The 26,802-nt window shown below is 47.6% G+C and overlaps 1 protein-coding gene across 3 annotated transcripts in view; it reads left to right on the forward strand.

Moving 5' to 3' along the window:
- CRACR2A (calcium release activated channel regulator 2A) overlaps nucleotides 1-26,802 on the forward strand; it is a 130,743-nt gene that overhangs the window by 89,694 nt on the left and 14,247 nt on the right. For all 3 annotated transcript variants that reach the window (XM_019464815.2, XM_019464816.2, XM_053895048.1), the window contains 6 exons: nucleotides 1,758-1,945; nucleotides 7,084-7,155; nucleotides 11,095-11,140; nucleotides 13,066-13,172; nucleotides 16,744-17,062; nucleotides 21,139-21,271. In XM_019464815.2, the coding sequence (XP_019320360.2) occupies nucleotides 1,758-1,945; nucleotides 7,084-7,155; nucleotides 11,095-11,140; nucleotides 13,066-13,172; nucleotides 16,744-17,062; nucleotides 21,139-21,271 (865 nt within the window). The remainder of the gene's footprint in view (nucleotides 1-1,757; nucleotides 1,946-7,083; nucleotides 7,156-11,094; nucleotides 11,141-13,065; nucleotides 13,173-16,743; nucleotides 17,063-21,138; nucleotides 21,272-26,802) is intronic.

A 26,802-nucleotide genomic window follows, 5' to 3' on the forward strand; every position in this document is an offset into this window, starting at 1 on the left:
ATGCCTCCAGCTGGAAGAGACTCTTCAAAGATCAATTTGCCCATCCCCTATTTTCCTATGTGCCCGGAAGAGGTTCCTTAGCCTTTTTTTTTTTTTTTTTTTTTTTTGTGGCTATGCCCATCACCCCACAGGATGGATGCAGACACCAGATGTTCCTCTGATGCACTTGAGCCCCCACGAGGCGGTCTGGGCAGTACACTGTGTAGGGTGGTGTCCAGCCACTATGGCTGCCTAATGACCTCAGGAAGATTGATTACCCAGGCAAACTTCACAATCATAGACTCCTCTCCAAGGTGAGGGCTCGTGGGGGAGAGAAGGCCAGGATGTCACTTGGCCTCCCGTTTTGTTTTGTCTGGCTCTGGAAGTAATCCAGCCCTGGACAGACCCAGACATACCGCATCCACTTGTATAGAGAGGGCTATTTTCAGCAACACAGTAAAATATGCTTGAAGCTACCCCATGCTGAGGCTAGAGACTGTCCCACTCCTGCTGCTCCCTGACCTATGTTTCTTTCTTTCTTTTTTTAATAAATTTTTTTAAGTTTATTTTTGAGAGAGACAGAGACAGTCTGAGCAGGGGAGGGGCAGAGAGAGAGAGAGAGGGATCGAGAGAATCCCAAGCAGGCTCTGAGCTGTCAGCACAGAACCCAGTGTGGGGCTCGAAGTCATGAAACCATGAGATCATGACCTGAGCCGAAACCAAGAGTCACCCATGCGCCCCTTGGTTTCTTTCTCTTGCAACAAGATAATTTCCACTGGAGGAACTGCCAGCTGCCTTCCCATTACCCTTCCACAGCTATCCCTTGCTTCTACTCTTTCTCCCCCTCACTATTATGCATTAAGTTCTTACCAATTAGACTTATCCCTCAAACGAATGATTACCACTCGATTTAATTACTGCATGCTTGCCTGATTACACAGGAGCCTCTTGAGAATCACACAAAATTCCTTGTTGCTGCCTCCTCTTCCCCTCACTGGCCACATTTATTAAACTAAATTTATTATGATATATTTGCCTTGGTTTGATTCCTCCTCTGGTGAGAGGGTTAGAAGCTTTGCAAAGCAGAATCACCAGCCAAGAAACGCTGCAGTTATACAAATGCAGGTTTTTTTAGTTCCTTTTGGGACATGAAAAAAAAAAAGGTATGTGTTTGGTCTGACCTGTTTTAGCTGTTTCCTAAGAATTTCCAGGGTTTCTGGCCACCACACAACATTTCTCTAGATTAAAGGAATGGATTTATTTAGCGGAGCAAAGAAAAGGGGATACACAGATTTGCTGTCAGAATTCAAAATTAGGAAGGACAGTTTTATGAAGAATGCCACTTAGCTGCTTCCCAGGTCCATCAGGGCCGAGGGGGACAATTGGCTGAAAGGACAAGAGGGATTTAGGTTGGCTCTCAAGACTATGGATGAGATGCTAATGGCATCATTATTGTCACCGGGATTGGGGACACAGATGGATTGTTGACCTCCCTTTCCCAGCAGTCTTTGTGAATGGTGCTGTTCCCTCTGGACTGTTCAGTAGCCCTGTGGAGACAGGGGAGAAATGAGATGTGCTCTGGCCATTCCTCCCTGCCTCCAAAAGTGCATCCGTGTGACTTAAGGAGCAGGACAAAGCCTGTCGAGGCCCAAGGGCAGCGAGGTCTGGCAGTGAGGGCTCCTGCCCACAGGTGGAGAAAGTGAGGGGAGACTAGGGGGGAGCCAGATGGGATGGGGGTTGTTCATCATTCCCTCCTGCTCCCCCACCTTCCTTTCCAGCTGGAAGGCCAGTGCACCACCCTGCAAAATGATGAGCATGAAACCAAGGCTGAGAACACCAAGCTGAGAGTCACAAACCAGGAGCTGGCCCGGGAGCTGGAGCGGACCTCCCGGGAGCTGCAGGATGCCCGGAAACAGCTGGAGAGCCTCCAGCAAGAGGCCCACCAACTCCAGCAGGAGAAGGAGATGTGAGTCTGGCCCTCATTGGTTCCTGTCCCTGATGTCCAGCCTCACCCCCTGCTGTGAGCATGACATCGTCTCCTCCCTTGGAGACCCTGTCACCTTGCCTAGAACGTGGGGCTCAGGGGCTCCTTTGTCCCTGAAATCTCTGCTAGGATCCCGAGGCCATCAAGCAGACCAGCACTGTAGCAAGCAGAATCTAGGATTGACAGGAAATCTACAACCCTGTTCTTGGGAAATGTATCATGTGATTCAAAAGATGTGTTATCCACCCAACAAATACAGGGCGGTCATTGAGAAAAGGCTGAGTGTGTGGACAGACCACACGTGACTGTCATAGGTTAGAGACCCAGGACGAGAGTGAAGCAGGTAGGCTTCTGAGATTTAATCTGATGGAGTATATGACAGTACCCTGGAATCTTCACTGCAGTCTGCCTACTCTCTCCCACCAGTGTCCCTCTGTGTGGACACAGTGTGGTGAGCCCCACATCTCTCAGGGCCTGGTTTGCCAGCGACCTGCTCTTGGTGTGCGGCCAGTGGACTCAGCCTGCTAGGCAGAAGCACACGTAAGGAAGAGTCAAGGGCTGGGTCTGCAGGCTGGAGCTGAGGAGCTGCTGGGGGACCAGCCAACAGTCGTCTTGGGAGTGTTAGGTTCTGAGAACGAATGCACTCTTTGGTGTGCCCAGGGACAGGAATCCCACTTATTTGTTCACACATTTATATTTGTTTACTTACTCATTTGTCAAAAATTTATTGCATATGGCTCTGCCCCAGGTACCATGTTGTACATTCAACATATCTCACCTATGTCAACAGTTTGACATCGTTTCATATGAACTTTACAGCATCCTGATGTGGCAGGTACTGTTATTATCAACTCTAAGTTATGGACGAGGAAGCTAAGAGTCAGAGGTTTTCAGTAACTCTCTAGTACAACACTCCGTGCTAGACACATCTTTCTGACTCCACACAGTGAATCATGAACCAGCCAGAAAATATGTACTCAAGAATGGGACTGGCCATCATTCACTCATCACTCATTCATGCATTCGTTCATTCCCTTCATTCATTCTGCAGAAGGTAATGTGTGCCTGGTCCTGTGCCAGGTATTTAAACAGTCTGATTTCAGAGGAAAGGGCAGTATTACTTACCAGTGCCTGAGTGTTACATACGTTAACTGTCCTTGTTCAAAAGGGAAAGCCCTCACTCCGTCTGAATGATGGCAAAATTTGGGTCCGTTGGCCTAAATCAAATTGTTCTGCTGTCTGTCCTGTGTGTGCTGTCCTGTACTGTTTTGGACTGATTTCCCAGGGTGAAAGAGAGGAAATGTGTTTGCATGTGGAGTTTTACCCTAAAAAGACTTCTCTAGTTTTTTTATTTATTGATTGATTTTGTTTTTTTAATGTTTATTTATTTTTGAGAGACAGAGACAGAGAATGAGCAGGGTAGGGGCAGAGAGGAGACACAGAATCTGAAGCAGGCTCCAGGCTCTGAGCTGTCAGCACAGAGCCTGACGTGGGACTCAAACTCACGAACTGTGAGATCATGACCTGAGCCGAAGTCGGATGCTTAATGGACTCAGCCACCCAGGTGCCCCAAGATTTCTCCAGTTAAAAAGAAAATGTATTCTGAGCAGCTGACTTAAGACAAACCCCTTCACTCCAATTCTTGGGTGACCAGGGGAGGACAGTGTATTTCATTGTAAATGAGCAAAATCAGTTCCTCCTCATTGAGAGCAGGCCAACAAGGCACAGGCATTTAACTTTACAAACAGAATTAAGGACTCAGGCTCTTAAAATTGAATCAAGTTTTAAAACAGCAAACATCTGAAGGCACCAGCATTAGAACAGCAAATGGAAATAAGCACCCAGTGCCAGGGTATCAAATCACAGCATGAGGATTAAAATCTTTCTGAAGTCTTATCTTAATTAACCAAGCCAGAGACAATCTCTGGAGGCTGGGAACTGAAAAAGAGGGTCAGGAGGAAGAGATAAATGATTTCAGGAACTTCATGACTTGTTTTCAAAAAGCGCACAATGCCTTATGCAGCTGGAAAGCATGCTGGAGCCCAGGAGAGTGTGTCCTGTCTGAGGAGGTCAGGAGAGAGGGCAGTGAGAGCCTTAGCTGGTTCCCTGTAGAACAGAGTCCCAGATCTGCAGTACTGATAGCAGGTGAGTGCTCTAATCCACCTCTTCATTTTATAAATGAAGAACTTGAGGCTCAGAGAGATGCAGTGACACAAAGCCACACAGCTAGCTAGTGCCAGAAGACAGGGACAGAGCCGAGTTCTCCCCATATCATGTGCTTCCCCCCCAACTCACAATGTCTTGCTGTCTGATGCTGCACCAGAGCAGCTGGGAAAGGAGAGGACGGTACTGGGAGATAAAAAGACTTAGTCACTTATCAGCTAGAATTCTAAATGGGCAAAATTAATTTTTCTGTTCTCCAAAGATGCTCAAGGAGGGAGAACTTGATTTTAAAATAAGATAAAGAAAGAACAATCAAGCAGGAGAGATAACATAAAGATGAAGGTCAGCTGGAAAGCAGCACCTGTTTATTTTGTTAATGAATTTTTATTTGGGGTGGGTAGTTTATGACGAGACACAAAAGGATCTATACTCAGCAAGAGGTCTGCAAAGACCCAGAGGCCACCCCTCAGGGTTTCTTGTGGATCCTTCCAGAGTGTTCTATGCATATACAAGCACACACACACACTTTTCATTTACACACTGTTCTGCATTTGCCTGTGTTTTCACTTGGCGATATATTTTGGAGATGCTCCCTCTCTCATCCCTCTCCAGAAAATAAAGCCAACAGCAGTTCCCTAAAGACAGCCATAAACCTGTCACCAGTCACTCCTATGAAAAATGGTAATTTCTTTCTCTTTCCACATAGTACCAAGTACAGACCTTTAGAATGTCTAGGTTAGATGCCTTCCTTTTTGTGAACACAGAAAAAGTCTGACAATGTGTGTGTATCTAAATAGATGCATGTTTATTAGACAAATAGGTAGACATATTTCATCAATATGTAATACATGTGTGTGTGTGTGTGCGTGTGTGTGTGTGTATGGCTCCAGCAGTCAACTCTGTTGTGTCTACAGTGCAAAGACCTGGAATGCCTTATTTCTTAGGAATCGCTCCTAAATCAAATGTTCTGTGAGAACACAGATGTTAGGTGTCCAGGGAGTGATTTCCCTTAGCAGAGGTAGAGTCGTCTGCTCCTGGTTGAGAATCAGAACCCAGGGCTGGGACAGAGGATCCACAAAGCCATCGTGGCTCACAGGGCACCGCAGCAGCAAACAGCTGTGCTCACATACTGCTCATCACAGCAGAATCCTAGACAGGGATTTGGGGACCCGGTTTGGATAATGGGAAATACATTGTTTTCCCTCAAGTTGAAATTAAATATAATTGGTAATAAAGTGTTAGGAATTGGCATCTCTGCAGGAGCTAGAGAAGTTTTATTGCTTAATTAGGATTGTCTGAGGTGAACTTAGAATTTGATTCGGTCTGTTATTGTTGTAAATTGACTTTATAATTATTCCATAAAGGGGGAAGAACCACACAGATACCTTTTAAGGAATCTATTGTGAGGTGGGCTCAAGCCTTATGGACCGAGCAAGCAGGTGCTGTTTTCGCCAGCTCAGTAATGACATTGAGGGTACGGCAAAGGGGTGACTGTCCCCGCCCAGCCCGGTGTGTGCACAATCGGGGTAGTCTGGACAGCCTATGGAAATGGACGCATTTTGTGAGACTATAAGATGCTCCCTACACTAGCAACTATGCTGTGGTTTGGAAATGTGGAACTTTGGGCCTTTTGCAGTAACCTTAGGGGTGATTTAAACATTTCTAAAAGCACAGTGCAGAGCCCAGAGGGAAGGATGGAGGCAAAGTTGCGAAGTTCAGCAAGGCTTATTTTCCAGTGTCACCCAATTCTGCTTTCCTTTTTTTTCTTTCTTCCCTGGGCGGTGTTGAATACCTCCCCGACTCACCCCTCCCTTCCTCTCTTCCTGCCTCCATCCCTGCCTCCTTCTTTCCTCCCCCACTCTCTGCCCTCTCTCCTTTTGTTTCTTACGCTATTCGTTTGTTGTTGTTGTTGTTTATGTACTTATTTTGAAAGAAAGAGAGCATGAAGAGTGCACAAGCGAGGGAGGGGCAGAGAGAGAGGGAGACAGAGAATCCCAAGCAGGCTCCAGGCTCCAAGCTGTCAGTATGGAGCCTGATGTAGGGCTTGAACCCACGAACTGTGAGATCATGACCTGAGCTGAAACGAAGAGTTGGACGCTTAACCAACTGAGCCACCCAGGGCCCCCTGTTTCTTACTGCTTTTTGTTGACGACACCTTCATGCTGGGCACTGGGTTGCATTTAGAGATGCAGACAAACCAGGCAGTCCCTACCTCACCATCTGAGTTGGTCTCCAGACACCTCCACTACCTCTCAGCTCCTCCCTCCCCTTACTCAAAGGGTGATTGACATGATTGACGTGTTCACACTGTGATCTAAGTATCTGATTATAATTGATACATTTGATCTCTGCTTTATGGCTAGAGATGAGAACTCCTAAGTTAAAGAAATGAATAACCAACAGAGGAAATTACAGAGATCTAAGAACAGATTGGAGACTTATAGGGGAGGATGGGGAAGGGGAAAGGATTCTTCTGGAGCTCCTGGAAACAAATGAAACCAGCTACAGGAAAAATACAAGTTCTGCTCTCACTTGCAGGATTGGGCTGGAGAGTATTGGTTCTGGGTAGGACAGGGTCACCTGGAGCCTGGGAAGGCCAAGTGATTATTATGAAGCCCTGTTCATGGGTTTGAGAGTAAGGGGTCCTAATCTTGGATTAGTCGTGGATTGTCTATGGGACATGGGGAGAGTTACTGGTTCTCTGTCTGTGTCTATAAAATGGGGGTAATCTCACCTTCCAAATCGGGAGTGTGTGATGACGAAGTAAGATCATAGCTGTAACCGCCTGCACACAGCAGGTGCTCAACAGGGAAGGCATATCCCTCTGACCCCAGGGTGGGGTGCTGCCTGCTGGTCCTGGGTGCCCTGGACATCCAACTACAACACAGCCCCTCACACCGTGGTGGCTTAAATCCCTGCTATAGAAGCTCATAAATCTGTGTTGGCCTCTTCTTCAGGGAAGTGTACCGTGTGACGGAGAGTCTGCAGCGTGAGAAGTCGGGGCTTCTGAAACAGCTGGATCTCCTGAGGTGTGTCAGCACCAGATGTGTTCTGAGAGCATATCCCACATTCCTTGGGTTGGGAGAGCCAGGCTGAAAGTCTTCCCTGCCTACATTCTGGATGATCACAGCTGCTGAGAGAGTGCCCTCATTCCCCTGATCCCCAGCATATTATGTTTGGTCCATTCACACACACGCCCACATCCCTCTCCAGTTTGTACATCTGCAGGTAGGCTCTGCCTCATTCTTTGTGGCATCTCCCACAGCACCTTATGTGGTACTTGCTCAGGTAGGAGCAGAACTGAATTTCTTGAGCATCTACCCAGTGGAAGATATAGTATCCCTTTCTCTTTAAAAAAAATTGATGTTTATTTTTGAGGGAGAGAGAGCGCAAGCTGGGGAGAGGCAGAGAGAAAGGGAGACAGAGAATCAAGTAGGCTCCACATGTGGGGCTCAAACCCATGAACTTGAGATCATGATCTAAGCCGAAGTCAAAACGCTCAACCAACTGAGCCACCAAGGTGCCCCTGGTATGCCTTTCATCTTCAACAAAATTAAAGAAAGGAGGGCAGTTCCTGATAGGGGAATTAACAGAGAAGGAAAATGATAGCAGAGAAGTGAAGCAATTTACCAAAGGAGACACAGCCACTCACTTCGGGAGTCAGAATTGAGATCTGTATCTGGCTGATTCTCTTGATTCTGCCATAGTCTCCTAATGTCTGTTGAATGAGCAAATGAGTCACAAACAGAGCATAAACAGAGCAAAGGAGTTTAGAGTTTCCTCCACTTGCTAAAACTTACTGTAAATTCAAAGCTCATTGGTCTGGAATGTGCCAAAACCAAACCCAAAACAAAACCTGTGTGTGGAAAGAAAGATGGGATTTTCACTTTTGCATGTGAGGTTTCCAAGTTACAGTACCTTCTGTCTGCCAAACACCTCTTGGGAATGGTGATGGGGCACGAGCACTTTGGGTTCTGCTTTTTATTTTTGTTTAAGCTTATTCATTTATTTTGAGAGAGATAGAGTGCTGGAGGGAGAGAGAGAGAGAGAGCGAGAGAAGAATCCCAAGCAGGCTCCACGCTGTCCGCACAGAGCCCAATGTGGAGCTTGAACTCACAAACCATGAGATCATGACCTGAGCCAAAATCAAGAGTCGTCCGCTTAACCAACTGAGCCACCCAGGCTCCCCAGGCTCTGGTTTTTAGAGTGCAGTTGTCTTAAATCAGGTACACTCTGACTTGTTTTGTTTTATTTGAAAGCAAGGTGAGGTCACCGTGTCTGGCATCTGTGATGCTACCAAATTGAAAAGTGCTCAGAACTGAATGCATTTCAGATTTACTTCCCTCAATACATGATTCAAACAGGACTGCAAAGGCTGGGGAGATGGAAGGGGGTTCTGACATGACCAAGTTCTAATCCATTTGAGAGCAGGTCTTGAATCTTAGAAGCTTTAGTGAAAAGAAGAGAACAGGGTGTACAAGGACAAATTTTGATTTTTCCCCCTTTTTTCTGTTGTACTTAGAAGAAAAGGACAGATTCAAAGCGAATGAGCAGAGGAGAATGACAAGGCAGATCTCTACAAACGCATGGGTCTTTTTGATGGAAACTGGCATTTGTGCAGAATTACATGCCCAAAGTCTTTCCGTGCTATTGCATGCATACAAGCTTAGATTCTGCAGCAGGTCAAAGTCCATCCGTAGCGAGGAAGGCCCCCATGGCAGATTTTTCCTCCAGAGTGAAATCATCGGGTAGTGACAGAGAGCAGTGGGGAAATGGGAATCAAGGACAGAGATAATGCCAAGGCAAGGGATATCAAGTTGGAAGCTGGGGGGGAGGATGGGGGTCTGCCCCTATCATGGCAATGGCTGGGATATGACAGTGTGAGGAAGGGACTGCCCTCCTAGGGGCAAGTAGCAGCAAAAGGAAACAATTTCAGGAGACTCAGTTGGGAATATGGACTTGGGGGCCGGATCTGGGTCAAGACCCAGCACTACCCTTATTTGTGTGACCTTGGGCAATTGACTTAACCAGATGGAATGTAAGTTTTCTCATGCCTGCCTCACAGGCTTCTCTTGAGAGTGAGATGATATATATATGAGTGACCATCACGACAGGGCAGCAGTGTGAATTAAGGTGGACATTTATTTAGAGGGTGTAGCATCTCTTTGACTGCCGAAGCTTCTGCCTGGAGATGACTGCACAAAGCAGGAAACACCACAGCGAACTCCCTGATGGAGATGGGGCTTCCCGGGGCCCCCGTGTCCTCACCCCGGTGGAGGGCTGCTAACCTCTCTGCCAGCGTAGAGCGAGGGGCCTTCTGGAAGGAAACTCTCCCTTTGCCATTCTCAGGCTTTGCTACTATCATGGAGACAGGCAGAACCATCACATGAGCATGTCCCCTGTGCCCATCCATGCCTACCTCCTGCCTTCTCTGTCGTGGTGGTTGAACGCCCCATGTGCCTGGCTCTCCCAAATGTGCACTAGAATGAGACCTTCCTCAAGGGCTGGTCCAGCGGGTATTGTCTCTCCTCCATGGCTGGTTGTTTCTCTTTTGGGGAGACCAACCAATGTCCTATAGCATTTCTTACCCAGTAGCTCCTGTCACCACTTACGCATCCAGCTACTTTGCATTTCTTTAATGGCTTTCAAAACCTTTCAAAAGAATTGTTTACACTTGCATTCCATCTCCACTTCCTTTCCTCACATTCTTGACCCTCCAGTCAGGCTCCTTCTGCCTCAATTGCACTGAAAGGGGAACCAGGGACCTCCATGTTGCTTGAAAGAGTGGCCAGTTCTCAGGGTGCCACCCTTGTCTCCAGCAATGTATTCTTAGCACAGCATCTATAGGGCTCCTTTGAAAACTTGAGTCAGATCAGGACACTCCTCTGCTACTCCCCCAACCCCCACGGCTTCATATCTCATCTGGAGTAAAATCCCAAGTTCCTACAATGGCCCACAAGACTATGAATGAGCAGGTCTCCATTTGTCCCCTCACCTTTCTCTGACCTCATTTGCTTTTTTAAAAAAATGTTTATGTATTTATCTTGATGGGGGGAGTGGCAGAGAGAGAGGGAGAGAGAGAATTTCAAGCAGGCTCTATACTGTCATTACAGACCCTGATGTGGGGCTCGAACCCACAAACTGTGAGATCATGACCTGAGCTGAGATTAAGAGTCAGACACTCAACTGACTGAGCCACCTGGGTGCCCCTCTGACTTCATTTCCTAGCGGCTCTCCTCTGAGCACTCTGATGCCCTCCTCTGTGTTCCTTGCACACCCCTGTTTGAGCCTGACTCCAGGCTTAACCTTTGCTGTCTCCATTGCCTGTGCTGCTCTTCCCTCAACTGCTGGCATAGTGCCCCTCTGCTCCTGCAAGCCTCTGCACAGATGCCCCTCCCTGACCGGCCCCCTGAAATACCACTGCACCCCTGGCACTCTTTATTCCACGTCCCTGCTTTATCTTTCTTGAGAGCAATGAACCCTGCACTAAGACACCAATTCCCCGAGGACAGAAACTTTTTCTTTTTGTAATTTGTGTAAACCTTGAGAGCTAGGACTTCACTTAGCATGTAGTGGGTGCTCAGGGGACATTTGTGGGAGTACTGCATGCATGCATGAAATGAATGGTTCAGAGAGAGAGCGCGCCCAATAGCAAGCTCACAGGTGCAGTTGGAACTGCTGGTCACCCTCTGGGGGAGGCTCCCCCTAGTGGCAGGACAGACCAGTGCATGATCCTGAAGGGCGGTGGGTGTCACAGTCATTCTATGTCCCCCCACCCCTGCCTCCAACTGATTTACACACAAACTACCCTCCATCACCCCCCAGCCCTTAGGAAAGAGATTCCACATGCTCCCTGGGCCTTCCACATAAAGCCTTGCTCTGCACTCCTCTCACTGGCAAAGTGGCTGCTCTTGGATTTCTCGACTGCAAATACCATGTCTGAATAGATTCCCCTTTTCTGTTTGCAGGGAAAGGAACAAGCACCTTCGGGATGAACGGGACATCTGTTTTCAGGTAATTGCCCTGTGTTCCCTTTCCCGACGGGGTTTGGGTCCCCTGGCCGCCAGAGACCATGCTGGGACAGGCCCAAGAATGTCCTTGCAGTCTGGCTCATCCTTTCTGTAGAAGCAGAAAATGGCATGGATTTTTTGAATAATGAAAAATTCGAGGGGGCCTTCTGAGTAGCAGTGTGTTAGTTTTCCGTGAAGTAACACACTTTCTTCTTGGCATGAAGAGACTACGATGCTTGGGAGGGTCACAGATTTCTCAGACATGGACATGGTAGCTCCATCCAGGAGACGGTGCAGTTGAAATGTCATGATCACTTTTAACCAAAACACTCACAAGTTTTTTTTTCCTTCATTAAAATTTTTATCATTTGATGAAATTTTCATTTTTCCACAATCATGGAACAAATTAAAAATGTACATTTGACTATTAACATAGCTGATTTTAAGTACCCCTTTTTTATCCTGTGGGGACCCTGCTCCTCCAGACCTGAGCTCTACAGTACACACTTTCCCTAATAGCACAGAATCCTATATTTATTTACAGGTCATCATTTTGAGTCACGTTAAACAAAATCCAGGATTCCGTGTTCTCCTACTCATCTTCCTCTTTAGATAGGAGTCACTGGATGCTCTGAAGGGAAGGAAAAAGAGGGAAGAATTCATTGATGCAATGTTCTAATGATCAGGATTTATCACACCATGAATTTCTCGTGTGTCCCTGGGCAAGTCATTAATTTCCTTGAACCATGACCCCAACTATCACATGAGGAAAGGGAATGCCTATCCTTTTTTCCATATTATAGATACTTTTGAGGGAAAAAAAGAAACTCTTGGAAAGAGGAGGGTCATATGCTGTGGGCCCTTAGCTGGACAGTGGCCTAAATGTGGTCAGCACAAGGCAGCCGGTTTGCAGTGAATTAGGTCCGACCTGGTTTATAACTGCAAATCCCTGGGGGACCTGGTTACACCACTGTATCTTTTCTGTCACTGGCAGCAAACTTCTCTACCGCCTACCTCTGTGTACTATTCGAGCAAGGCTTAAGCCTACACATGTTTGTTTGAGGATGATAATGGTTATAATTGTTTTAGAAGTAACACTGAATTTATTATGAAACTTCCAACCAAATGTCCCCCTAATCCTTTGACCTCACGTCCCTCCACCTGCCAAACTCATTTTGCTTTGAAAAGGGAATGGAATTAACAACCCCTAGCGGGGAATAGAAAAAAGAGGGATAAAATCACGTTCATGCTGAATAATAATTAAAGATTAATTTGGAATCATTATAGCCATACCTTCAGGGACCCTGGGAGCACTGCAGCCCCTCCTTCTCTCATTAAGAGTCACTGGGAATCGTGGGGATGGTTGATGAGAGATTCTTCCTTGTGATCTAACTCCCCCTCATGTTCTGGAAGACATTTGCTGGGGAGAATTGCCAACAGGGTTGCAAGCCCCGACTCCTCCCCTCCCCCACAAGGGCGCTGGGCTAATCGATCCTCTGGGCCAGTCCCTTTCTCATTCCTGGGGCTTTGGAAGTAAAGAGTTAGAGGCACACAGATGAGTGTGATTTAAAGATGCACAGACATTTCCACGCGTAAATATTTTCCTATGCATTCCACATTATCTCTTCTTATTGTCATCTTGCAAACTGTTAGTACTCCTGTGAAGGGTAACAAGGTGGACCCCAGGCTCTAAACTGTGTATAGATTCATTCCCTTAGATTTTGGGGTGGGTGATGGAGGGATCCTGGCAAGAGACAATAACAAAAGGAAAGAGTGGGTGAATGTTAACAGGGAGCATGTGAACATTGTGTCTTACTTCAGAAATTTGTTTAGAGCCTGACCTGTGAGGTGGGAAAGTTGAGCCCTTTCTGCTCAAATATTGGGACATATCAGCAGGCATGGATCTAAGGGCATTCTGTGTTTCTGCAGAAAGATAAGGCAGCCAAGGCAAACACAGCTGCTTCCAAGGCAAACTGGAAACAGAGATCTGGCTCTGTGATAGGCAAATATATGGATGGCAGAGGGATTCTTAGGAGGTAAGTTATCCTGTATTTCTTCATTCATTATGTGTTCATTTGTCTTGCACTCCTCCAGAGCTGGCTCTGAGCCCGTTGTTTCTCAAGGAGTGGCCCTGGGTGAGGAACCCTGGAATCAGTTTCACTCATTCCCCTTGAATCTTGGAGGACGTGTTCCTTCCTTACCCTACATCCAAGTGGGAGGAGGACTATGCACAGCAGGCCCCTAGGACAGGACATCGTCTTCTGGGGCCGCCCCACCCTGGTGTGTGTCTACAGAAAGGAACTGAAGAGACGCCGTAGATCAGTGGAGGAAAGAGAGAGAGGACGAGAGGGATCGAGCAGGAGAGATGAAGCGTGGCTGTAGATACTGTGCTCTCTGTTGAGTAGGCTGAATGCACTTGGTTTTTCAAGGACATGACTATTTGGGCTCTGAAGGGAAATTAAAGTGTGGTATGGAGTCTCCAATAGTTGAACTCCTTTATAAGCAGGAATAGGGCCTGTGCTTGACAGATTCTTTTCAATGACTCATATTTAATTACCTCAAAGATAACATTTTTTGTGGCTGTTAGACAGCACATTATTGAGTTGGAGTCCCCAAAGGGGTGGCTCATTGCCCATTGAAAGAGGCAAGCCAGTCCTCTGCCCTCTCTTCTTTTTTGACATGTTGCTCCATCCACATAAAGGCCACATAAAGGTAGAGGCAACCAGACCCCTAAGTATCAAAGCCAGGGAAAAAGTGAATAGATTTGCTTATCCAGGAGACCCTGAGGACAGCAAGTATGAAATACACCATACAAAAAGGGGAAGTGACTCTGGAGATGTTGATGAGCTCATCAGTCAAGGCTTGGACCCAGTCATCCTGAATTCCTTTTCTAAATAGCTCAGAGAGGGATACAGTTGGGGATCCAAGTTTCTGCAATAACAGTTGGCTTTTCACCAGCTCAGCATTGAATATATTCATTCAACAAACATTCACCAATGGCTTACTTTGTACCAGACATTGTTTTGAGTTCTGTGAAGATCCAAAAATAAGTTAAACATGAGTCTGCCATAAAATCCATTATTGAGTGCCTCCTATGTGCAAGATATTATGCTATGTGTGAAGTATACAGTGGTGAGCAAAATAGACCCTATCTTTGCTCTCATAGAGCTTATGGTTGAGTAAAGGAAACAGGCAATCAAGTAAATAACAAATTGTGCGCCATCAGTTCCAATACAGACTTTGGCAGAGGCCACTGCTCTCTGCTGCTGGTACATAGCCTTTGGTGACAAAACCAAAAATGAACACAGTCGTGCTAAGCCAAGGGTATTACAGAGTGTCAATAGTGCTCGAGAATTTCCCAAATCAAAAGCTTTTTTCAAAAAAATGCTTCCTTTTAGGGCTGTTGTGGTGGCCATTTTTTTTTTCTGGGTGCAAGGCCTTTAAAAAATATGCTGCATGTGTATTTGCACACTTGCTCACATGTGCACACATGTACATACTTGAGTGGAAGCAGAGTGAAAGTGAATGGGAATACTAATTGTGTTCTAAAGTGGATAAGCAGTCAGTAGGGTTGATAGACTAGAGAAGAAATTTGTTGGAGAGAGGACAGTCAGCTTCTATTAAAAACTATGATTATATAAATAACTGGAAAAGTCCCTGAATTGCTATAAAGTTCTTTATTTTATATCAAGGGAACCAAATTAAGTCACCATTTTTGTGAGGAAGCCTTCTCTCTTAATTTATCTTTTGGAGTTGTACTTAACTTTGGGACAATGATACATGCAGTTTTTCCTTTTTCTTTCCTATTACTGGTCCTTAGGAATAATAAATATTATAAGCTAAAGACAGGGGGGAAATGAAGGGAACTTCACTGTTCTGCATACTCTGTGACCTTCCCCCCTGCCTTCTTTCTCCATTGGCCCTGTCACTTCCTTACCTCATTCACATTCTGTTTTCTTTTCTAATCATTGCATATTTGTGTGCATGTGTGTGGACGTGCATGTGTGTTTCAGTTTTGGACTCAAAATTCTCCCTGTCAAACTTCCATTTAAAACACTTCCCAGCTTTAATTGTTCACAGAGACCCGAACTCCTGTGCCAGGAAGGGTCTGTGAGGCCTCTGCTGTCAAAACCTTCTGAAAATACAGCCTGTGCTTTCATTCTACATCTGGTTGACCAGTTCCCTCCTTTCACTTCCTGCTGCTTTTCCTTATTCTTGATGCTCAGATACTTCTGGGAGCAAATATGCACGTAGGCCTCTGAGGCCACTTACTCTTCACTCTGACTTCCAGGGACATTGAAAGAGAAAAAGAAAGGTAGAAAAAGCAGGTAGAGGTGCCCTGTCTGGCTTGCTTCCAACCCCAAGCCCATCCCCAAGTGGGCAGCTTCTTTGGAGCCAGTGGACGTCCATCCTGTGGTGGGGGCTCCTCCCAGAGCAGCAGTACCCCTCACTCACATTGCCGAGGGCTGTTTTGTGAACATGTCTACTTTTATGCATTGCCTTATCTGTGAGATAGGCAGGGGAGATGAGCCACATTTTATGCTGAGGAAACTGAGATTTGGAAGGGTGGAAGTGTCTTACCTAGTGGCATAGTCAGTAAGGGCTGGTATGGGACCACAGCCAAGGCCACCTGATTGTTAATTGTGGATACTTTATTTCCAGATCTTTTTTAAAATGTTTTATTTATTTTTGAGAGAGCACAAGTTGGGGAAGGGCAAAGAGAGGGAGACAGAGGATCTGAAGTGGGCTTTCCACGGACAGCAGTGAACTCCAATGTGGGGCTTGAACTCACAAACCATGAGATCATGACCTGAGCCGAAGTCAAACGCTCCACCGACTAAGCCATCCAGGTGCCCCTGTCTCCTTTCCTCACACCCTCACTCCACCTTTTAAGCACTTCCCACAGCTTGTCGAAGTATATTTAGTTGTGCCATTACTGCTTCCACTCCCCACTCTGCTGAGCATTCCAGGAGGACATGTCCACCTGTGTGTGACTATGTCACTAGCTAAATATCTGGTGGTAATCATCATCACCACCACCTTCATCATCTTCATCACCACTACCATCACCACCACCTTCATGATTGCCATCATCATCAACATCACCACCATCTTTATCATCATCATCACCACAGCCTTCATCATCACACCATCAACATCATCATAATCATCACCAATGCCTTCATCATCTTCATCACTACCATCGTCACCACCACTTTCATCATTATCACCACTACCTTCATCATCATCACACCACCTTCATCATCTTCAACACCACCATCCTCACCACCACCTTCATCATCATCATCACTACCACCTTCATCATCACCATCACCTTCATCATCACCACCACCACTTTGTCAATTTTATATTCACTAAGCACTTCCATAAGTGTGTTGGGTGAATGAGCCAGAGAATGCAGGGTCTTGTTTTTTCCTTTCCTGGAGCTCTCTGCCCTCAAGGCGTGATGCTCTTCAGTTACTTGTTTGTCACAGAGCTTTCAAGACATCTTGTTTGTCAAAGAGCTATGAGACATCTCTCCGGTTTCCATATTGATATATTTTGTGCTATTCTCCCCATTTCTCTTCCTTCCCTATCCAAAAATAGCCAGTCAGAGGAGGAAGAAGATGTATTTGGCTTCTCGAGGAGGAGAAGCTCCCTGGGCCTGAGTGGATATCCCCTTCCAGAAGAAGAGCCAGGACCTGGGGGTCCGCTCACCCGGGCATTCCGCAGAATCATCTCTATTGAAGAAGACCCCTTGCCCCAGCTCCTGGATGGTGGCTTTGAGCAGCCACTGAGCAAATGCCCAGAAGAGGAAAAGGTCTCCCAACAGAGGGCGGAAAGACAAAGCCAACAGGCCAGACCTTTGGAACACATGCCTACATCTCCTCGAGGGCAACCTATTGGAAAAGAAGACCTGTCTAAGGTAAGGGCACATCCTATATTGGTCCATAGATGTCACTTGTCACCTCTATACCTGTCATTTGCATTTGAGCCCAAGAGCCGCAAAAGCAGCGTTGAGAAGTCAGGTTCAGCTTGGGAAGTCAGGTGCAGCTAGTTTTATGAATCATCATATTTGTGTCCTTCTGATACCAGCTTGCCCTGCTGAACTGAGTGTCACTGGGGAGACTCAGGGGTCCTGGTAAATACTCTATAACTTCTGTTGTTTTCCCCACTCCCTATGTTCTCATTTCTGATTCAGATTCAGAAGCATTTACTGAGTAGCTACTTTAGACAAACAATCTGCTTGGCTCTTAGCATAAAATTATCACATACTTTTGAAATTACACATCCTCTCTCACATTCTGTGACTGTTCCCAACAGGGCCAATCATTGCTCTGCAAAGTTTGTGTACCATCATTTTTCTCTCAGTTCCTGATCAGCTAATCATGTTTTCATTCCCAAATGCCTTGCCCATGCCTCCCTTTGGGGTGACCCTCTGTTCCCACATCCCTCCTGCACTCCCTACCAGGTATTCCTGCTAAATCCTGTGGGAGAAGTAGGCCATATTAACCATCTTCCTCTGGTTCACGGTGATGATGTTCCTCACCTTGTTGGTGATCCAGGCCCATGAATAGACTCCTCAAGCTCTTTTACCTCCCACTTGACCCTCTAAAAGGCTATAGAAATGTCCATGACAGTGTGAAAGAGTCTCCCCCCTGTCCACTGGGGCAGCCCTTTAGACCTGAGCCCTTACCACTGGAGCATTTTCAAATGGCTGTGTTAGCATGTATGACAGGAAACCTTTCTGACCACTGCAGGGACCTGTCAGCATCATTGTCATTCTTGGGCCTGGCTTAACATTCATGCCTACATATCCTTTCTCTGAAGGGCCCTACGCCAGGGGAAACTGAGAACTGGATGGCACCAGTGGTGGGTAGGAGCTCCTCCTTCCTACATGCCCTTCCATGTACCCTTCATCACAGACCTACACTTGCAGGCAGGGGGCACATAGGGGTTTTAAATGTCCCAAGATATACCCCCCAATATAAAAGTGTTAAGAGGTCAGTAGGAGACCAGATAAAGGGAAAAACTAAGCATCCATGTGTGCTGGGCCATGTGATCCCCACAGTTGTCTGATGGGGTGCATCAGAAATGGCTTCTCCCATGTGGCAGAGAGGGACACAGAAGCCCAGAAGAGTGGGGCCTGGTCTAGCCCCACAGGAACATGCGCCCAGGCTTCTCACCATGTGCTCTCCTGCAGGGCTGGCTGCCCCAGGTGTGCCAATAGTTAGCCCAGGACAGAAACTACAGCAATGGGGAAATACGCTGTACGAGGAGGCAATAGCAGCTTCGGTGGAGGCTCTGGTCTTTAGAAGAGCGCTGTGAGGCAGGCCCTCCCATGCAAGTCTGCTAAGGAATAAATTGGTACAGCCTTTCTGGAAAGTGGTTTGATAACAGGAATCAAGAACTTAAAAATTCCACATCCTACAAACTGGCACTTCTAGTCCTAGCAATCTTTCCTAAGGAAATAACCAGATTCAGAAAAAGACTTAACTCAACAATGGTTATGTATATTTGTAAACACTTGAAAAAATGTCCAATGAGAGAAACATAAATTCAAGTGTATTAACTCAATAGATTATGTAGCACTGCTAAAAATAACATTTTCAAGAAACTTTAGTGATGCAGAAAAATATTTATAATTTAATAATATATGAGAAAGTAGAATAAAATTGTATATAATATCTCAAATCTTTTTATTTTATTTTATTAAGTTTGTTTATTTTGAGAGAGCAGGAGAGAACGAGTGGGGGAGGGGCAGAGAGAGAGAGGGAGAGAGAGAGAATCCCAAGCAAGCTCCACACTGTCAGTGCAGAGCCCGATGCAGGGCTCAAACCCACAAACTATGAGATTGTGACCTGAGCCAAAATTAAGAGTCAGACACCTATCTGACTGAGCCACCCAGGCGCCCCCAATATCTCAAATCTCTTTAAGTAAAACATATATTCATTCATCTATATGGAAAAAAGCCTGGAAGAAATGCATCCAAATACAAATAGTGACCACTTCTGGGTGGTAGGGTAGATTATGAGTAATTATTTTCTTCTCTACTTTTCTGTTTATCCTAATTTTATTTTTTTATTATTTTTTTAATGTTTATTTATTTTTAAGAGAGAGAGAGAGAGAGACAGAGCACAAGTTGGGGCATGGCAGAGAGAGGGGGAGACACAGAATCTGAAGCAGGCTCCAGGCTCTGAGCTGTCAGCACAGAGCCCGACGCAGGCCTCGAACTCACAAACCATGCGATCATGACCTGAGCCGAAGTTGGCCGCTTAACCAACTGAGCCACCAGGTGCCCTTGTTTTTCCTAATTTTAAAAATTAGCATGTATTACCTTTAGTTTCCTAAAGCTTATTTAAAAAAAAAAAGTGCTAGGAAGGAGAATGAGAACAGGTCTTTCTCTAGCCCTGGCACCCCAGTCTGGTTGCCTCACTGCAGACTGCCCCCCAGAGGGGACACAGGTTACATGAGTAAACATGACTAGGAGTTCCCTGCATCCGTCAACTGGGTCCTGCCTAGAGCTGGACCATCAGTATGTTGACCTTCTTTGGCCTACAAAAAAATGTGCTCTTCTTGGAGCAGGGCCAGCACAGCATCTGCAGCCAGAACCTCCTTCTCTTGCCCTAGGCCTCACATTCCCCACCTGTCGCTGTGCCTAAGGGATACACAGACTGCTGCACTGAGCTGTAGTCTCAAATAGATGACAGTTGGAGGCAGAGAGGCTGAGCAGAGACCGTCAGGTTGGACGCCCTTCTGCATTACAAGAATAAAGAAAACAGGGCAGAGAGCATAGTTTATGAGTGTGCGGTTTTTTAAAGGTTTAGTTTAAACTCCTGTAATTGACCTTGAATTCCCTCCTAAGTACTACATGGAATTGATTTCTCCCCAAAAGTCTGTTAATGGCTTTTCTCTGAGACTCAAGTTCTGCTAATATCTGCTGTCACTCCATTATAGTATTTGCTCAATGAGAGGAGCTAATTCCCCCAAATCCGCTTCTAAATAGATTCAAAAGAGCCTCCTGGCTTGGGCAGGCGGTGCTGGGCCCAGAGGCAGGATTTGGGCGAGCACACAAGCAGCTCAATGGAAGGGAGGATCATGCAGCCGAGAGGACTTTGTGCCAGAAGGCGGCTCCTTACTCTGCTGCTCCTGGCAGTCCTGGAGCAAGTCCATTCCCCACTGGGCTCTAGCATCCCAGACTAAAGAGCAGGCCGGCTCCCAGTCTATCTCCCTACTGCTGCTGGGCACAGGAGAAGGAGTACAGTGACTGTTTGGCTCTGGAAAGCTCTGTCCAGTGGCCTGGCATTGTGGATTTCCCAACCTACTGAGTGGAGACTGTTCCCCAGGGCAGACGGGGTCCTAAACAGAAGCTGATGAGATGGACAGAAGAGTGATATGCAGGGAGGCAAGAGCGTCCTCCATTCAGTCCAGGCTTGCAATGATAGGGCAGAAATCAAGGCTCCCTAGCCCACCCCAGGCAGTCTCTGCCCCTGTGATATAGACACGCTTCCTTTTTTCTATCTCCCCCCACCCCCAGCAAACATCCCACCTGTCCTTCCCCCACATGGAGCATCTCTGCCTCCTCTTTAAACCCCAGCTGAAAGTGTCCTCCCCTGTGGATCCTTGACTCTTCCTCTGTGCTCCTAGAGCACTCAGCAGCTTGTTTTATAATTTTTTGTTTACATGCCTGCCTCCTTCCCTCCACGGCAAACCAGGCCTGCCTCCTTGTCCCTGTGTCTTCAGGGACAACACAGGGGTCTGCAACACAGGAGGCAGACAACACATGGTTGAATGAGTGTCTCTCTTCCCTCCCACTGAAGCTAGAAGGAGCCTCTGTGCCCAGAGCCCAAAGCTATGTGCATCCAAAGCTGGAGTGCCCTCCCTCATGCTGGTCCAGGGACAGGTCCCCACCTTCACCTGGACACTGTAGGGACAGGTCGTAGCAGGAGGGAGGGGCTGGTGACCATCCTGGCGGTTGGCCAGACTGTCTGCCATCCACAGGAGGAAGCCTCTCCCTCCATCCCAGACCGGCTCTTCAAAATTGTGTTAGTGGGCAACTCAGCCGTGGGGAAGACATCTTTCCTGAGGAGGTTCTGTGAGGACCGGTTTGCCCCAGGCCTGGCAGCCACTGTAGGTGAGTTCTTGGGTCCCACTCTGGGTGTCTCACTCTGTGAGAAGGGGGCCCAGGAAGAGACTGGGGGCCCAGCAGGAGTGTCCATGGGGGCCTGGCAGGTAGGGGGGCCCGTGTCCACTTGTTCCCCAGTGAGGCTAAAGGGGCAAGGTGAAGTCCACCTCCCTCACCCTGCACGGTGCTAGCTGCTGAGCTTGTTCCACATGGAGCGGAACCACAGAATGCTTCCTCTGTCCAGCCTCAGGAGAACTGAAGTTTGCCTCATGCTCCCTCGTCTCTGAGCCCATCTATTTCTTATCTTTTTTTCTCCATTTTCAGCAGGGCCCTGAGTGTTCATGCTTCTCCTCAGGTGCACACCTGACACCACAATCCCCACCCCATCCACCAGGGGCCAGCAGCTTCCTGCCCTGCCCTCCGGTGTGTGTGTGTGTGTGTGTGTGTGTGTGTGTGTGTATCCCCACCTCCCCCAGGGGCCAACAGCGTCTTGCCTGCCCCCCTGTGTGTGTGTGTGTGTGTGTGTGTGTGTGTGTATCCCCACCTCCCCCAGGGGCCAGCAGCTTCTTACCTGCCCTCCTGCGTGTGTGTGTGTGTGTGTGTGTGTGTGTGTAGATGGGTGGAGTGGAGGACAGTGCATTGGGTGGCTGCCTTTACCATCACATTTTACCCATTCTGCATCCCAGGCCTGCTGGGTGACAGCTGGGTTTCATCATTAGGCTCAGCCACTAATGGATGATCATGGCTTAATGTGTTCCCACTCCTGAGTAATATTTTATTCACATGGAGGCCTTTGCTCACTGCATTGGAATATGTGACAAGACTCAAGGGTGTACTGACCTTTTAGCTTTTGTTTGAATCACTCAAGCAAAACATAAATCCCTTAAGCACCTACTATGTACCATTTAACTGTTGGTCAGCTGGATTTGAAAATACATTGATGTGACCTACATAGTTAGCATGGGCTTTTATGTTCATCTCTTCAAATCTGTGTTCACACAACCCCTGTTATCAGCCCAATGGAGAGATCAGGAAACTGAGGCCCAGAGAGGTTAAGACGCTTGTCCACATCCCCTCAGCTGGTTTAGTGCTGATATTGGCCCCCTGCATATCCCTTCTAGTCCATCCCACAGTATCTCCTAACAGTACTGAGTTGTGTGTGCCCAGCACCCTGTGGGTGGTGAGGACACTTCCCTGCCACGAGAGTTGGGCACACATTGATACAGGCAGGGGAGGCTGTTAAAGTTCAGTGGGACACCAGAGGACCTGGATCTTCATCCCAACTCTGCTGCTGGCTGATCAGCTGTGTGACCTCTGGAGGACATGCCCCATCTTGGGGCTTCAAGTTTTTCCTCCTGGAGGATTTGAACCAGGTCATCCAGGAAGGCTTCCAAGCCTGGTTCTCAGTGCAGACCATGTTTGACCTTTGGCTATCTGACAAGCTGGCTCTATAAGACAGACTTTCCCTGCTCCAGGGCCCTGCCTGGGGAGACTCCATGTTCTTCCCTTTCCTTCCAAATTTTTTCCTGCATGTGGATCCCTTCCCATACACTTCAGGCATCCTGTTCTTACGGTTGGGTCTTTTCCTATGCTGTTATCACATCTGGAACATTCTCCTGTCCCCTCCCTTCTGCCTCATTCCACCCAAAGACTGAGAGAGTCCCCAGATGAAGAATCAGGACCCTGACAGGAAGAGGGGAGGAGCCTGTGACTCAAGCCTGGAAGAGTCTGGCCTTGAGAGGCAGGTCTGGGAGTGAGCCCAGTGTGCTGCAGAAGGCAATGGCTGTGGGAGGGAAGACTCACTTTTCCAGGAGCATTCCATGGGATAGGAACCCCAGGTCAGGGCTCCAGCACAGACTCATGGGAGGCAAGAGGCAGATGCCAGCCTCTTGGGCCTCAAAGGCATCCCCCTAGGCAGTGCACACAGTGTGCCTCTCCTGTTGAAGAAATCAGGGAATCAGGGTCCGTTCACATTTCCAACTTGTGCGCCTGACCTGGAAGCCTCTGAAAAAGGAAAAACCAGACTAATTTGCACTTCCCAGGAGGCCAATTATGGAAACACCTGCAATTTAGGAAGGGAAAAATATCAAAGATTCCAAATCAGGAATGCCCTTCATCACACTGCGCAGAACATGCTGGAACAGCAGCTGAAATTAGTCTCCCTGCCACATAATGTGCCTTGTTCTGGTACACATGTCAGTAACAGATGTCATGCCAACCACCAGAAAGATGCTCCCTTTAAAGAGACAGAAAGCCCCAGAGTCCTGCCTATGGCCAAAGCAAGGAGCCTAGACTGGGTCTCTGGCTGCCACCTGTTAAGGGCAGCAGCACCATCACAGTCAGGACAGTACTAACAGGGGCTCTACAGGCCCTTCAGTCTTACCACCACCATCAAAGGGGACTTCAGGTCTCCTACCACATCATACGAACGTGATCTGTGCTCGACTTGTGACTTGTGCACCATGTAAGTGCTACAACACAGCAATGTGACTGGGAGCACCCTGCCCGGGAGCACCCTGCCCACCCCACCTTAGGACCAGCTTTCTTCATGGGAAGGTGCTTGAGCCCTGTGGGTGTCCCGGAGATGTCAAATGATGGCTTGTGTAGAACGTTGGAGCTCACTTTGTCAATGACAAGACTGATGAATAGAAGATAAAGCTCCACGGAAACCAGGACTCTGAGTCCTGTGCTCCTTCCACTGCCCCACATTGGTTCACAGAACCCTGCTTTAAGTCACAGGCCACAACCCAGCGTGTTTCTTCTAGAAGTTTCCCCCAACAGAATGCACTCTGCCTTTTCTTGGCCACCAAAGTCTGGTTTCCTTCCTACTCAGCATTTCTACAGAGAAATCCCCAGAGTTTTTCTCCATGACACCTTGAAGACCCTCCCCACTCCCATATCCCTCCTACTCTAAATGATGTCTGGGGCCTGTCTTGTCCAGAAGGGCTAACGTCACCCTCCCTGGACTCCATCAGCCCAGCTGTAATCCATACTATTCACGACAAGACTGGACATAATTCACAATGAACAGGGATTCCTAAGGTCCAACTGTCATTCAGAAACCAGTTAGGTTGCAAGTTGGGGGTCACTTCCATGTGTTCATTGAATGTCACAGCTGAATTTAAAGATTATGAACATCTGGGGGCGCCTGGGTGACTCAGTTGGTTAACCATCCAACTTTGGCTCAGGTCATGATCTCACAGTTAGTGGGTTTAAGCCCCGTGTCGGTCTCCGTGCTGACAGCTCAGAGCCTGGAACCTGCTTTGGGTTCTGTGTCTCCCTCTCTCTCTGTCCTTCCCCTGCTCACACACACTCTCTCTCTCAAAAATTAATAAACATTTAAAAAAATATTATGAACGTCTGACCTACCCCTCCATACCCTCCATCACACCTCATTTGCAGATGAGGAGTGAAACCCCACAAAATGACGTAATGCCACCAAGGTCACACAGCTCGTCAGAGGCAGAACTGAGACTAGAACATAGAACAGAGGGTTACCTCTGCTCCTGAAATATTAGAACTGGTTGTGGTCTTAGAAACCAGTTTATTCCAGGCCTTCTGGTCCCACATCATTGTACGTTGCCTCTTCTACTATTGGACTGTGACACCTTGTGTCTCCTGCCATCACCCCCAGCCTTCCCCATGGGTTTATCTGTTTCCTTGGCCTCTTTGTCCGAGGTTGCAGAGAGAAGTACGTTGTGTACCCAGCAGGGACCCTCAGCAAGCTCAGCATAGCACAAAGCCCATTTTGTCCAACACTCCGTGGTCCACTTTGCTCCCTGCAAGACAAGCTCTCTGTCCTCTGGCAAAGAATTTAGCCATTATGGTAAAGCAGAACCATGACAGCAGCCAAGACCTAGCTGCCCCAAGCAGCACCACCTGCCCCCACCCCCCACCGCCTGCATGCCTTTCCATTCAGGAGAAGGCTCTGTCTTCGGGGGCTTCGGACCCTCTGGCTACTTTAAGATCAGGCCCTGAAGGTGTGTTGACCATGGCTGGCTTTCTCTTGAGCAGTTATCAGGAAGCAGAAAGCTCCTTCAATCCCCTGGAACACAGACTAGGGAAGCCCTTGCACTTTTAGCTAAGAAGAAAACTCACCCTTTCAAATTCAGCCCAGCTAGTCATAATCCATTTTGATGAGAGCATTTGACCCTGCACTTTCTAGGTGAAATGAGGCTGCCAGGTGTCCCTGTGCACAGGGCACTGCTCCAAAAAGAAGAATGAGCCTCAGAACTGGGCTTGCAACTCGGCGGTAGCTGCTGCCCAGCTTGGACAAGGCACACCGTTGCTGGACACCTGCTTCTTCATCCCTCAATGGTGTGGGGGTGGGGAGTACACATGCACTTACCCGTGAGCATTTGCATGCAGGCGTGTGCCCGTGCATGAGTGTGTATGCATGTGCATGTGTGTACAGATGTGCATGCAGGCGTGTGCTCGTGCATTGTGCGGATAATAACCCTCACGTGGAAGACACAGGAGTGTGGTGAAGATTGAGAGATGGCATGGGAAAACTAGAAATATCAAGCATTCTACCCATGGGACAAATCACTCTTTTTCTCTCTCAAATGCACAAATGCACTCCCTTCTCAGGCCCTCACCTGTGAAGCACAGGGACTGTAGAGTCCCTGTAGGTCTGCCATTCTAGGAGTGGATGACTCTCCCGCCTTCCCGCCACTCCTGGGCCTCTCCCCAGAGCACTAGCCTGTGCCTGTAGACATTGGCTGGAATGACCTTTTCTATTTACTGCTTCTCTGTTGTCTTTTTTGTCCCATTCTGTCCAAGATTCTGTTGCTGTCCCTTACTGAGCCCTCCATGTTAAAGGCCTCAGAGGCTGGGCCTTTTCAAAGAGGCAGGGAATGCCCTCTGGTTCCCTGATCTGATACCATGAGGGGGAAAGATGTTTTTAAAAATGTTAAGCATTTGTGAACATTCTTTTTTTTATTTAATTTTTTTTACATTTATTTATTTTTGAGAGACAGAATGAGACAAAGTGAGAGTGGGGGAGAGGCAGAGAGAGAGAGAGACAAAGAATCTGAAGCAGGCTCTAGTCTCTGAGCTGTCAGCACAGAGCCCGATGTGGGGCTCAAACCCACAAACCATGAGATCATGACCTGAGCCAAAGTCTGACGCTCAACCGACTGAGCCACCTAGGCACCCCCCCTTTTTTTTAGAGAGAGAGCAAGAAAGGGTGAGGGGTAGGGGGAGATAGAGGGAATCATAAACAGGCTTCATGCTCAGCAAGGAGCCTGACATTGGGCTCAATCTCATGACCTTGGGACCATGACCTGAGCTAAAATCATGAGTCAGACCCTCAACAGCCTGAGCCACCCAGGCACCCTGATTTGGGAACATTCTTACACGATGTAGGAAAGAAGAGTATGTTCTCAAAGAAGCTGCATCAAGGTCCTTATTTCTGAGGGCCACTGTAGGGGTACAGAATGCATGTCTCTGACCTTGCCTCTCTGGTCTAAGACTCTGGGTAGGGTCCCGGCCTCAGAGAGATGATTTTGAGTGGCCCAGTGGATGGAATTAGGAGCTCT

Source organism: Panthera pardus, unplaced genomic scaffold, assembly GCF_024362965.1.
Source record: "Panthera pardus isolate Hobbes unplaced genomic scaffold, ASM2436296v1 HiC_scaffold_6, whole genome shotgun sequence".
Lineage (NCBI taxonomy): Eukaryota > Metazoa > Chordata > Mammalia > Carnivora > Felidae > Panthera > Panthera pardus.